Raw genomic sequence first — 14,298 nt, 5'->3', positions numbered from 1 at the left:
TGTTAAATGAGTTGACTGCTTCTTGCTGTTGTTCACGCATACACCAGAACATTTACAAAGTAACAAAACAAATAAAGCAATCAAAGGCTACAGTGCGTCCGTCACACACACTCGCCACTCCCACATTTTGTGCTATGTGACGTGGTTGGCGTGTGGGCTTGGCTTGCCTCTGGCTCGGAGCAGGCACGCCAAACGTCCATCCATTTGTTTCTTCTGACCGGAATCCACAGGCCATTGTCAGTAAGGCGACTTATCGTTTCTCTTCTCCTGACTGCAATTGCTGCGACGGTCAGTGAGGCGATTTTTTTTTCGCCGTCTCTCTCTCCAAGATGTGGGAGGCACTCGAGTGGTCTATTCTCATACTTGGCCTATATTGGACATGCGCGTCAGGTAAGCAATTGAGTCAATTCAAAACAGTCAGTTCAACGGAGTTCATTGCTAAAACAATACCGCTGTCGACAACGTGATGAAATGTACTGTACTGCGAGTTCGCATGACTGCATCTGCTTCTACTCTTGTCAAAACGTTACGGTGCCTGAGATCAAAACACTTTATTGCAATGTAGCCAATTCTGAGCACAAAGACTAGCTCCTGTAAACTTTTGAATTATTCGGATGCTGTTGCTGTGTACAACTTTGATGACGTCACTCTTGCTCGAGTGAGCGCCATTGCTTTCTTCGTACCGTTGCCAGTCTTGGTCTTTGTTGGCTGCTGCTCTGTCAGAATATACGAACAACTTGACTTTGAAGTAATTACAAAGGGCCCATAGAGGGAGTCGAAATTGACAAACTGTGCCGCTCTACTATGCTCCTTCAAAGGGCACGCTCACTCAAACGGACGAGCGCATCTCGGTGCTCTGGGGAGACCTCTAGTGGTGGATGTGAGAAATAGGAATGACGGGCGACGGACGGCAGGCAGCCACACGTTTCAAACGTCCGCCATTTCTCCACGCCACATAACGATACAAAGTAACACGAAAACAACGTATCATGCAACAACAACCACCGTGTACAAAGTAACTTCTTTGTTGGCCGTGAATCCTGCCGAACTTGCTGAACTTCACATGAACTTGTAAAGCACTACTTTACGAAACTGCGCTCTTCCTAACTAAACTATTTCTTATCATTATTGATATTATTGAGACATATTATGAATAATTATTTCTTACAGTCCTTTATACAACTGATAGTTCTTAGCGCCTCTATTATAAAGATATTTCTCGTTTTTTTAATCTCAATATAATTAATCACTGAAAATGATGTACATTGTAATGAAATTCTAAATGATAAATAATCATTATAATTTAACATAATAACTTCTTACAGCCCTTTTTACAATAAGTGTTTCTTCATGAACAAAAATGTCTCATGAATTATATGATCAAAAACCTCATCAAAGAGACATCAATAAACACACAAATCCATAGGATGATTTGTTCAACTTGCGAGCAAAGATGATTTCTTGTCTTTGCTATTTGTTTTGCCAGCCTTATCTTTCACAATCGGGACAATATCGACTTGATTAAATTTGGCTCGAATCCAAAGCCCACAAAAACAGATGGCTGGTATTGTTTTCCCATTGAAAAGTGTCAGTGCTCAGCAGATAACTTGTGGGCACAACATGCCTGATTTCTTCGGCTTGGTAACAATATGGTTGACTTCCTGTACAGAAAATAATCACACCTTCCTGTTTGTTCTGTTATCGCACACAAAAAGAACTTGCGACACTGTTCCTAATATTTCTGCCATGAGTGTTCCATTTGCATCATCTAAATGTCTTTTCAAAGAATTCACTTAGTAGTAGTTCATTTCTTTTTCATAATGAATTTCGCTCCGAAAAATGCAGTTCTTTCTCTCAAAGGATTTCTCTCCCAAAAATCCATTTCTTTTTCTCATTGAAATTCTTTGCAAAATTCCGCCAGACCTTTTCGAGAGAGACTGATTTTCAGTGCGTGCTCATCGGAATATTGCATTTGCCCCTCAGAGTCCATTCGAGGCCCGTGCTTATTCGGTTTACTTGACTGAGCCCACAGTTTAAAAGCCCCTCTTCCCCATGAAACCCCTGCTCAGCTCAGCTCAGCTCAGCTCAGCCCGGCCCAGCCCGGCCCGGCCCGGCCTGGCTTGGCTTTGTACTTTGTGTCATTTAATTCAAGGAGCTTCCTGAGATAAAGAGTGGAGCGGGGTCCAACTATTGCAATGTTACAGTCAATTGAGTTGCCTTGTGCTTTAGCACCCCCCAGTGGTGAAATGTGCGATGACCTGATTTGGGCTTACGTCAGCCACACGTGCGTGACAGGTGGGTGGGGATCGCTGATGGTGAAGAAGAAGCGCTAACACTGTGAGTTCGATTCATTTTGTCTCTCAAAGTGGCGCTGATGAAAGTTACAGACATCTTTTAACTTGCACAATTGGTGGCTGACTACATCCTTTGTTTGTCCCACCGTACATCTGAAGCTTAATAGCAGAACTTTGGGGCAGCTGTGTGCAGTCTCATGTCATGATCAATGCACATGGAATCATGATCAATGATGTTGTGAAGAAATAAAAGTGAATCAATCAACCAATCAATCCTTGGCAGGCACAAGTGATGCTTTGATGCAAACAATCAGCAGCTCACCCCGAAATGAAGGACAGACAAGTTTTTGGAAGGGGCCAAAGGGACAATGGGCGTTGTCCCCCCGACAGAATCCTCGTGCATTTGGTTACCATGCCTCCAATGAAGAGCATCGAGTAAAAACATGCCATCGATGTGCTCTGATCTGTCTGCCTGTTCCCCAAATTGTGCCCTCAGCCAGCCAGTGTGCTCCCGGGTGGCTCGGGCACGGCACCAGCTGCTACAAGAAGGTGGCAGTCCCCAACGGTTGGCTGGGCGCCTGGCACCACTGCGTCTGGCTGGGCGGCAACCTGGTCTCGATCACCTCCTCGACCGAGGAAGACTTTGTGAAGGAGACCATGGACAAGGACACCCCCTTCTGGCTGGGACTCTCCAACCAGGTGAGACGGAAGCGGCAGTGGACTCTGCGGCGACAACTGGAACCGTATTCTTTTCTCCCACCAGAAATGCGACAAGGTCTGGTGTCGCTTTGAAGGCGGGAGCCAGAAGCTGACCTGGTCCGATGGCCAGACAACAACACACCGCAACTGGGCCCCAAATCAACTCGAAAGGTAAGACGTAACAACTTTGCATGCTGTTGTCAGGCGGAGAGGTCGGCGTAAAGGTTCCGGAACCAATTTTGAGAAGGACCACTCAAGGAAAAATAGGAAAATGTTCCTTTTTTTTTTTTTTTTTTTTTTTTTTTAATCTACCGACAGCGCCGACGTCGCGTCCTGCGCCTATGTCAACCAAAACGTTTATCACAATTCCGGGACGTGGAGGTCTGGCTCCTGCGCTTCCTCCTTCGCCTACATGTGCAAACGGCCACTGGGTAAGCCTGCATGTTTGTAATCAGGTTGACTTTGAGAGGAGAAAAGCTCAAACAGGGTCTTTTTCTATGCAGACTGCCCGACGTGTTCCCCCAAAAGTGGTCCTGCTGTAATGAAGAGTGAGTTGCAGCATGCCTATTTGCACCATCTCGTCATGGTTTCCTCCTCAATGTTTTTCTTTGTGGCCTCAGCTTCTGACTGCGACGATGGCGAGGTCCTTTATGGCGATCATTGCTATCTTTTTGGCCCGATTGCTGAAACTCAAAAGGATGGCGAGGAGTTCTGTCTTGCCCGGGGAGCCCACCTGCCTAGCGTCCACTCTAAGCGAGATGCCCAATTCCTGCGTGGTAAGCACCAAGAGGAACCGCCGTAGTCGTCACTTGGCTGAAGCTCTTCTTGCCCTGAAGCTCCTGTTCTCCCTCCTTTCCTCAAGATCACTTTGAAAGATATGTTGCTTGGGTGGGACTCAAGAAGAAGGGCAACAACTACAATTGGAGGGGCAACAACTACAATTGGAGTGACGGAACACCTTTGGTAAGTGAATTGCTGGAGGCCTTTGGAAAAGTCAGTTTGCAGGCATTCGTTTTGTCTTGAGGCATCGGGCAGCCCATGACACATTTTTGGCGCTCTGATTTTAGAGACAGCGAGGAGGCAGTTAAGATGTCCAGGAAATATCCTGGATGGTGCCTCTGGTTTGTCTTTAGGTCTTCAGGTTTAGTTGCCTTGTGCCTGAGACCTTTGGCTCGCCAGAGAGGGGACAACATGCTTCATTTCATTGCAATGTTCATACTACTTTGACTGACAATAATGTGAAGCCGACAAACTAAAGTGAAAGTTGACTGAGCGAAGGCATGCCATTAAGTGAGGAAATGCGGCAGGAAGACGACCAGATCAAATGCAACACGCTTAAAGTTCCGTCCAAAATCTCGTCCGCAGGACTATGAAGACCTCATTGACAGAAGCTACTCTGGTGGTGACTGTGCAATACTAGGTGGTGCCGGACGGATCTACCTGAACTACAGATGCGGAGCCAAGCAGTCAGTTATCTGCCAAACAGGTGCTAACGTCACTCCCGAGCGCTCCTTTTGGACGGGTCCCGCATTTGCTTATAGCCCCTTCTTCTGCAGCCAAGCGCAGCGGAGGGCGTCCACAGCTGCCACCTTTGGTGGGCCAACCTTGTAGGTGTCCAGCACTGGTGCCGTCCATCTTGCACTGTCTTGCGTAACGCCGTCTTATGTCTGGCTCGCAGACTGGACTGACAAATGCGGCTGGTGGCTGGACCAGCCCTCCAGCGACTTCTGCTACCTGATCATCCCACAGCCCACCAAGACCTGGCAGGAGGCGCAAGACCACTGCCAAGCCCACCAAGGGAACCTGCTCAGCTTCGCCGACTTGATCGAGCAGGCCTTCATAGAGGGTAGGCGGCCATGAATTGAAATATTGGCCATGAACAAGTTTATTTTGTAAATATTTAAAATGCGTAAATAGGAAAATAAAGCACTTTAAAGTGCCATATCTAAGTCACCCGAAATGAAAAAAAAGCAACCCAAAAACCCCAACAACAAAGAATGCTAGAGTAGGAGGAAGCAGAGCATTTTAGATTTCCACCTTAATCCATTAAACAAATAATTCAACATATAAATCAATAAAACAGAAGTAGACACACTTTCAGATTCCGTTTTGCCTGTGTGTAGTATCTTTGACCCCCACCAGTTTGCCTACAGGGCAAATAGATCCGCAGAGGACGCAGTAGCTACAGCCCTCCATGCTGCACTGCCCTACCTGGCTTGCCTTGGGCCCCCCGAATCCATATTGACTTTTTTTTTTTTCTTTATTCAACAAAGTTGTCTAGTTTTTCTGTGAAACTTTTTCAAGGATCTCGGAGAACTGAAAGAGTAGAGAGAGGGAATGGCGTGTAATTAGTTTATTTCTACAGTGGTAGTACCGTATTTTCCGGACTATAAGTCGCTCCGGAGTATAAGTCGCAGCAGCCATAAAATGCCCCAAAAAGTGAAAAAAACATATATAAGTTGCTCCGGAGTATAAGTCGCATTTTGGGAGGCAATTTATTCGACAAAATCCCACACCAAAAACAGTCATGAACGAGCAACAACAGGCTAAACGATAGCAACAACAGGCTAAACGATAGGTATGCTAACGTGACAAACACAAATGAGGAGCTGAGAACGGGCCTGACGTAACATATAGAGTGATTTAGGACAACTATTACATAAATAACATGTTTATAAAACCATCGGTGTCACTCCAATTCATTAAATCCATCGATCGTTTGATACGATAGCAACAGGCTAAACGATAGGTATGCTAACGTGACAAACACAAACAAAGAGCTCAGAATGGGCCTGACGTAACATAGAGTTATTAAAGAAAACGATTACATGAATAACACGTTTATAAAATCATCGGCGTCACTCCAATTCATTAAATCCATCGATCGTTCTTTGTCAACAATGGGTGCGTGCGGCTGAGGGCGCTTGCACTTCAAAATATTCCACAGCTCATATAACGATAGATAAACTATATTTCAAATAACTATAACATAAGCAATAATATTATCAAACCATCCGTGCACTTTAAATCCATTAAATCCATCGATCAAATTCCTCGTCCTTTGTCAACAATGCCGCGCGTGCGCCCTGACGTCAGCCTCGTCTTATTCCACAGATCTAGTATATAACTATATTGTAGCGTTAACAAAGTACAAGGATAGACGTGGGTTTGTTAAACAGCTCTTTATTAAACAAAACAAACTTCCAAGCGTGTGGCGGTGTGGACTTCCAACCACGAGAGCTCCATGGCATAGGACCGGGCGTGCGTAATGGCCATGTCCGAGCCCCATGCACCGTTCGCGGACAGCCACTCAGCCGAGCGCCGGCCCCCGACTCAGTAGAGTAGGACCGGGCGTGCGTAAAAGCCATAATAGTTTTTCAAACCGTCTATGTCACTCCAAATCCTTAATTCCTTCAAACTCTTTGTCCTCCGTGTCACTTAGAAATGATCACCGCTAATGATGCCGGAAGTCCTTACGTGGGCGTTTGTACTTTATGTAAACAACCGCCGCGCCGCGCCGTGCCGTGCCGTGCCACTGACGTCACTTGAAATAGTAATCCATTGGTACATCACGGTTCTCCAAACTTTCTTTCTGCTGCTCGATTACTGCTTTCAGCTGCATATTTTACAACTTGAAGTTTGTAACGTGACTTATAGTCCGGAAATTACGGTAGCTATTTTCATGTCCTTTGGAAATCTAGCAGATGTAAGACATAATGCATATGTGAGTCAATGGTTGTGCAATTGCATCAAGAACTTTTGTTCATGATGCACAGGTCAATATCATTGTCCTCAGTTGAGGTTTTACTTCTACACCAAGAAATATATGGATTGAGCAGCCTTCATTCCCCGACCGAGTGTGTCTGGATCCTGTGTTTTTCTTGCCAGTTGGCAGGTCCCACATTGACCAAAAAAAACCAACCCAAAAACTATTGAATTCATTGACCCCCGCTTTCATGTTGTCTATCGATCGCTCGATTTGAATACAATAAGCCGGGTACTTTGTGTTTTTGTTTTTAGCTCTGGTGTTTAATACCTTCCTTCCACATCCCCTTTGTATTATTTTTATATCTCTTTACAGGACAGGTTTGATAGTACAGTAATCCCTCGTTTTATCGCAGATAGTTGGTTTCAAGACCACCCGCAAAGTAGTGTCACCCTTTTTTTTAAACATACATTGTTTGTGTATCAATAAGTGGATATGAAACCATATAAGCGCATATGTCATCATTAGAACATCAAATAATAGTTCAAGCGTAGTATACCGCACTGTTATTACTGGCTTGGTGTTGATACTATTTCTCGTCATCCCGGCTAACATCCCCCTATTCCTCTCGCATGTTCTCTCTTTTGATCCACAGGTTCCATCAAGAGTCAGGCACAAGCGTCCTCTCTGTGGTTGGGCGCCAATGTCTCACTCGATGACGATGACGGCAAATGGATTGACGGATCCTCGTTCACGTTCAAGCGCCCGACTGAAGGTCGGTCGGAGACGGTTGTCTGCTGCATTTTGGAAGAACGGAGGAGCACTGACATCTTGTCTCCCTCCCTCCCTCCCTCCCTCCAGGTGACACCAAAGGGGGGCATTGTCTTTCCTTGCTCGCTGGCAGCGGCAACTGGAAGTACGACCCGTGCGGCAACAAGAGAGGCTACGTCTGCAAGAAAAGAGGAAAAGGTAAGTGAGGCATGACGCCCCACCGTCCGTTATCGCCCCTTGACATCCGTCTGTGCCTTAATGTCTATCTTTTCTTTTCCTCTTGCAGGACTGAAAGAATCTTTGCCGTCTCTTGACGGTAAGTCAGACTGAGCGTCAAAAACACATGATCCTGAAGTCACACCATGCCAACCAACAAATTCTGTGCTTTATTTTTTTCATTTTCATTAAGTACTCAGCCACGCGTTGAATGCTTTTTGCATCGTCTTAACTTGTACAGCGGTACTTTGTGTGCGGCCGCGGTTGTTTCTCAAGCGTGAGGGTGAATTTTCCGGACTCATTTCAAAATATGCACCGGCCTGAGCTTAACCAAGTCGAGTGATCTTCCAATTTGCCCGACCAGAGAAAATTACCCTTTGCTCAAAAAGGTGGACTGCAGGGCAAAAACAGGAGTGTGCTCTGATCTGTTCCCCAAATTGTACCCTCAGCCAGCAAGTGTGCTCCCGGGTGGCTCGAGCACAACTCCAGCTGCTACAAGAAGGCGGTGAAGCCCAACGGTTGGGTGGGGGCCTGGCACCACTGCGTCTGGCTGGGCGGCAACCTGCTCTCCATCACCTCCTCGGCCGAGGAGGACTTTGTGAAGGGGACCATGGACAAGGACACCCCCTTCTGGCTGGGACTCTCCAACCAGGTGAGATGGAAGCGGCAGTGGACTCTGGAGCGACAACTGGGACTGTTGTTGTTTTTCCCCGCAGAAATGCGACGACTCCTGGTGTCGCTTTGAAGGCGGGAGCCAGAAGCTGGCCTGGTCTGATGACCAGACAACCCCACACCGCAACTGGGCCCAAAATCAACTCGAAAGGTAAGACCTCACAACTCAGCATGCTGTTGTCAGGTGGAGGTTCTGGAACCAATTTTGAAGACAGACACTTGGGAAGGAAAAACAAAACGGGAAATGTATTTTTCTCCCGACAGCGCCGACGTTGCGTCCTGCGCCTACGTCAACCAAGGGGGAATAGGAGAGCCTGGGAAGTGGCGCTCTGGCTCCTGTCATTCCTCGTTGGCCTACATGTGCAAACGGCCGCAGAGTAAGCCTGCATGTCCGTGCTCACGTTGCCAATGAAAGAAGCAAACGGGTCTTTTTTTGTGCAGGCTGCCCAGAGAAAAAGACGTGTTCCCCCAAACATGGTCCTGCTGTAGTGACGAGTGAGTTGCAGCACGCTTATTTGCACTTTGGCCGTCTTGTCACGGTAACGTTTTTCTTTGCGGGCCCAGCTGCCTACTGCGACGACAACACCTTCCACGATGACGATTATTGTTACCGTTACGTGAAGACGCATAAAGCTTATGACGATGCCGAGAAGTTCTGTCAAGCCCAGGGAGGCCACCTGGCTAGCGTCCACTCTAAGCAAGAGGCCCAATTTCTGTATGGTGAGCACCAAGAGGAACCGCCGCACTCGTCATTTGGCTGAAGCTCTTCTTGCCCTGAAACTCTTCTTGTCCTTCCTTCCTTCCTTCCTTCCTTCCTTCCTTCCTTCCTTCCTTCCTTCCTTCCTTCCTTCCTTCCTTTCCCCAAGATCACTCGCAGAGCACACAACCTGCTTTGGTGGGACTCAAGAAGACGACGGACAGCGACTACGAGTGGAGTGACGGAACAACCTTTGTAAGTGATTTGCCTATTTTTCAAAAGCTGCACTGTGAAAGTCCAAATTTGAGCAGCATCAAAGAAAGGGGAGAAATGCCGCTCAACGATTGGATTGTTTTGGGCAAAACGTGGGCGCGAGTGAGCCGAGGAAGGGCGTCAGGAGTCCAATACACTCGTGTCGTCCGCAGGGGTACAAAAAGTGGGAACAAGACACCAAGGGGGACTGCGCATTCCCAAATTCTGTTGGGGAGTTGAGTGGCTGTCAGTGCTCAACGGCGCGGCCATTCTTCTGCAAAACAGGTGCAAACGTCGCTCCCGAGCGCTCCTTTTTGGACGCATCCATCGCATTTGCTGATATTTGTCCCCCCCCTTCCTTGCAGCCAAGCGCAGAGGGACCCGACGGCTGCCATCATCAGTCAGCCTAGTCAGTAGGTGTCCCGCACTGCCGCTGTCTTATGCCGCACTGCCGCTGTCTTATGCCGTCTTACGCCGTCGGTCTGCTCGCAGGCTGGACTGACAAATGCGGCTGGTGGCTGGACAACCCCACCAACGACTTCTGCTACCAGATGATCAGCCAGCCCACCAAGACCTGGCAGAAGGCGCAAGACCACTGCAAACGCCTCGAAGGGGACCTGCTCAGCATCACCGACTCGCATGAGCAGGGCTTCATAGAGAGTAGGCTGCCCGTGATTTTGCGTATGACTCCATAAAGAAACTTTTTTTTTTTTACTACTTCACCTTCCTTTCCAACTCGAAACGTGATCAAGCTGAGATATGGGCAGCTTTGCTTGGTTGTTTTTTGTTGTTTGCTTCACTCTTTGTTGCAGTATTGTTAGCACTTTGTCATGGCTGTGCCACACCCGTCAAGTGTGAGTCGTTTTGGAATCTTGCGTGTTCTCCTTGGGATCCAAAGGTATCGCCAAGATTATGATGGGTGATGACGCCTCCCTGTGGTTGGGCGCCAACGCCTCCATCGAGGGTGACGGCAGCAAGTGGGCTGACGGATCCCCCTTCTCTTACCTCCACTCGAGTGCAGGTCGGTCTGAGGCGGTTGTCAGCTGCACTTTGGAGGAACGGATGAGCGCTCAGATCTTGTCTCCCCCTCCCTCACTCCCTCCAGGTGACGCCAAAGGGGGGAAATGTCTTTCCTTGCTCACCGGCAGCAGCGACTGGAAGCGTGACAAGTGCAACAACATGAAAGGCTACGTCTGCAAGAAAAGAGGAAAAGGTAAGTGAGATGTGACGCCCCACGGTGGGTGGACCTTCATCACACGTTCTGGTTCCCACTTCTAGGAAAGAAAGCAAAACCCCAGCTGCTACATGACAGTAAGTTGGCTTCAACGTCTCTGTAAAAAAAAGACGGAGAGAAGTCAACGGTTGTGCTCTCTCGCTCTCAGGCTACAAGAAGGAATTTTTCTGCCAAGACGATTGGAAAGTCCTTAAATGTTCAGATGAAAGAGTTATCCGCGTACAGTCGGCTTTCCTCGGACGGAGGCGTAGCGACGTCTGTCTGAGTAGCGGTGCCAAATCAGAGGGTAAGAATCCTCCAGTGGCATTGTTGATTTTAGCTCGCTGTCCTGGAGCCGTTTCTGTCGCAAGGTGTCACACGCAGTCCAGTAACTCATTTGTAACCTATAATTCAATATCAATATGCAAAGACTTAGACGCTTTAGTCATTAACCATTGAAATTCCCTTTGTCCTGCAACAAATTGAAGTCGGTATGCGAATGAAATGTGCATAAAATGGCGCTGTGTTGTCATTTGCAGATCGCTGCAGGATGAAAGGGGCTCTCTCTCACTTTAGAGCATTGTGTGACAAACATCAGCGTTGCCCCATTCAACCTACGGGTACGGACCCCTGCCCTGGTGTCTCCAAATACCACCACATCGTCTACAGCTGCGAGGAGAAAGGTGGGCTTCACAAGGAAAGAATCCAACGGATCCCCAGAAAGCGCGTTGGCTAGGGACGGACGGCTGGCCAGACGTGAGAGTGAATGAACGAGCGTTCCTTCCACTGTTTTGTCTTTCCTCAGTGTGTCTTGACAGTCTGGGCATCGCCGGCGGGACAATCCCAGATTCCTCCTTTTCAGCCTCTTCGTATGAGATAAATGGCGAACCTCACAAAGCGCGTCTGGGGGGCAGCGGTTGCTGGATACCGGCCAAAATACGTATGTAAAAAAAAAAAACCCCACAGCTCTTCATCGTAGTTGTTGGTAGTTTGGTATCCTGGCAATGCAATGGAATGCCTTCCGCCCTCAGTCGGCAGCTGGATCCAGGTGAACCTTGGTCAGCGCTTCAAGGTGACGGGCATTGTGACCCAGAGGTGTATGTACCAAGAGTATTCTTCCAGCAAGTTTGAGTTAGAGTTCAGTACTGACGGAAAGACTTGGTATCGCCACCCAGAGCAGGTGAGCGAGCGGTAGCCGACTCCAACTTTGTCATCCAGGCTGTTGTCATTCATTGCAAACGCGCGTGTGTTTTGTTTGCAGCCTGTTGTGGGGACGCACATACTAACCAGGTTCGTGTTCGCCCAGTACGTCCGCCTCCTGCCAAGGTTTTTTGGCCTTCGCTTTGACGTCTTAGGGTGCACGCCTGACGACACCTCTCGCGGTGAGTGCCGACGTTTGGAGGGCAGTGGAAAACCCAGCAAGAAACAGCCTTTGATTTGCCCTTCTGACCCGCAGACATCTTATGCAGCAGCACAGCCACCAGCCTCGGCCTCGACGGTTCAATGACGTGAGTCGAACCCGCCATCGATTTTTCTTGCGGAAAAGCCTCCTCGTAACTCAAGGTCTCCCGCAGGGTCCGGTGCCCCCCGGGCTGCGCCCAAACCTACACGGTCTACGGAACATATATCTACAAACAAGTATGTTAATTAGTTCACCACCTGCCAGCAGAGTTCTTGTTCTTTGTTTGAGATGCTTTCTGAGTGCAGGATTCAAACATCTGCGCGGCTGCCATTCACTCGGGCGTCATTGAGAACGCGATCGGAGGAATTGTGACTTTGCTGAAGAGAGACCCACAGAAGGCCTACAACAGCTCCCCCAGGAATGGGATCACCTCGAGGTTGGCTCTCACTGCAGCGTCTATTTGAAGACGCCCGGCTCATTCTCACTCTCTTTACTGTCTGCAGCGGTGGTGACGCTTTGGCTCAGTCGCCGTCTTACACTTTTGTTGAGCAGGGTGAGTAGGCTGTCTAGAATAGAAAGCATACTTCATCACGTGACGCCATCTTGTGCGCAGAGCCGAGATGCTTGGGACCTGAATGGGAGGAGTTTGCAGACTTTTGCTACAAACGTTTTGATGAGAGAAAGACGTGGGACGACGCTCAACAAGCCTGCTCCTGTCTGAATGCCAAGCTGGTGTCCATTCGCTCCAAGGTTGAGCGGGATTGGCTGCAAGACCTCCTGACGTCAGGTGAGTCGCAACTGCTTGATCGCTGCCGTATCTGGAAAGCAAATGAGAGCTCTCTTGCTGTTTGCAGCCCCCGGCGACACGTGGATCGGACTGAACGCCCTGGTGGTTCCCGGCAAATTCGCGTGGTCGGACCACCAGAAGGTGACCTTAACCGACTGGGCTCCGGAAGAACTTGCCGACAGGTTGGAGAATTGCGTGGTCGCCTCGAGCCAGGTGGGTGCGGAAAAGATTGACCCGCTTGCCGGAGACGAGGTTTTTTTGCATTAAAATCAATCTCACTTGGACTTTCAGTCTGGCAAATGGAAGATGATGTCGTGCGCGCAACCCAACGGCTACATGTGTAAGATGCCCATGGAGCGTTTTGCGCTGGATACAAAGGCGCCAATGCAAGTGGCGAGTAATCATATGAATGCAATTGACCTTGCATGATCGTTCTGTTTGATTTACCATGCATTTGGATGGACTGATTTACCATGCATTTTGATTGACTGATTGATGCATTATTATGATTGATTTGCCATGCATTATTCCTTTGTCTAATTTACCATGGTATTATTCTCTTAGATTTACTGTTCATTTCCATCATTGATTTCTTATATTTCATTTACTTATTGTTAAATTTACCGTGCATTATGATTATGCCATCTGATGATTTACCATGCATTATTATTCCTTTGTCCAATTTACCATGTTATTATTCTCTTAGATTTACCGTTCATTTCCATCATTGATTTCTTATATTTCATTTACTTATTGTTAAATTTACCGTGCATTATGATTATGCCATCTGATGATTTACCATGCATTATTATTCCTTTGTCCAATTTACCATGTTATTATTCTCTTAGATTTACCGTGCATTTTCATCATTGATTTCTTATATTTCATTTACTTATTGTTAAATTTACCATACATTATGATTATGCCATCTGATGATTTACCATGCATTATTAATCCTTTGTCCAATTTACCATGTTATTATTCTTAGATTTACCGTGCGTTTTCATCATTGATTTCTTATATTTCATTTACTTATTGTTAAATTTGCCATGCATTATTATACCGTCTGTTGTTTTACCTTGTTTATTAGACCAAAAAAAATAAATAAAATAATAAAGACAATCGGTGTGTCACCTGGTTAACTCATTTAATCGTTTACTGGTTTGGATAGGGCAATTTTATAATCTGGTCAATTTGATCACTAGTTTATTACGCCCGAGGTACGAGTATTAGTCAGACTTCCTCATGACGCCATTTGGGTGCATTTTGTATTGCTCTTTGGAACCATTTGGAAAAAAAATGATTGTATACTGCTTTGTAACAATTTTGATATTGCTATTAATGGATAGACAGACCTTGGCTCTTTTCAAAACAAATGTGCAAGGAATTTTAACTGGTTTCCCGATTTGTTCATTTGTGTTATGGGTCCAGGTGCCAGGCTTCAAAATTGTATATTTTCGTCCTCTTTTTCCCGCACATGTCCTACTTTTGAACGCTAAAAAGATGTCTGGGGCAATTTCAAAATCACTCAATTCACTCCATTCCAGGTTTCTCAGTATGGTTCGCAAATGAGTCACGCCTTTCTCCTC

At 47.2% G+C, this 14,298-nt stretch overlaps 1 protein-coding gene across 1 annotated transcript; it reads left to right on the top strand.

Moving 5' to 3' along the window:
* Positions 1-135: 135 nt before the first annotated feature.
* On the top strand, positions 136-13,831 carry LOC148403715 (secretory phospholipase A2 receptor-like). Its single transcript, XM_088376925.1, has 37 exons — positions 136-390; positions 2,791-2,993; positions 3,058-3,164; positions 3,312-3,424; positions 3,497-3,541; positions 3,614-3,769; positions 3,856-3,956; positions 4,359-4,479; positions 4,550-4,600; positions 4,672-4,839; positions 7,355-7,474; positions 7,561-7,668; positions 7,757-7,786; positions 8,136-8,338; positions 8,403-8,509; positions 8,623-8,735; positions 8,800-8,853; positions 8,923-9,078; positions 9,225-9,310; positions 9,481-9,592; positions 9,673-9,720; positions 9,800-9,967; positions 10,206-10,328; positions 10,413-10,520; positions 10,586-10,618; positions 10,690-10,827; positions 11,060-11,203; positions 11,326-11,460; positions 11,552-11,700; positions 11,782-11,902; positions 11,977-12,028; positions 12,095-12,158; positions 12,228-12,358; positions 12,426-12,475; positions 12,536-12,709; positions 12,777-12,922; positions 13,001-13,831. The coding sequence occupies exons 1-37, from the start codon at positions 330-332 to the stop codon at positions 13,136-13,138; spliced, it is 4,137 nt and encodes a 1,378-aa protein (XP_088233051.1). The 5' UTR covers positions 136-329; the 3' UTR covers positions 13,139-13,831.
* Positions 13,832-14,298: the final 467 nt, after the last annotated feature.

This window comes from Syngnathus floridae, chromosome 1 (assembly GCF_059516105.1).
Source record: "Syngnathus floridae isolate MCC-2025c chromosome 1, RoL_Sflo_1.0, whole genome shotgun sequence".
Lineage (NCBI taxonomy): Eukaryota > Metazoa > Chordata > Actinopteri > Syngnathiformes > Syngnathidae > Syngnathus > Syngnathus floridae.
Note: the sequence above shows the minus strand (reverse complement) of the source record. Positions and strands in the feature narration are given on the sequence as shown.

Excerpts from the sequence above, each read along its gene's own strand:
- LOC148403715 (XM_088376925.1), top strand. The coding sequence starts at position 330 with ATGTGGGAGGCACTCGAGTGGTCTATTCTCATACTTGGCCTATATTGG. Across the intron at positions 9,311-9,480 it reads GGAGTGACGGAACAACCTTT|GGGTACAAAAAGTGGGAACA; the intron begins GTAAGTGATTTG and ends TGTCGTCCGCAG. Across the intron at positions 12,923-13,000 it reads GCGTGGTCGCCTCGAGCCAG|TCTGGCAAATGGAAGATGAT; the intron begins GTGGGTGCGGAA and ends TTGGACTTTCAG.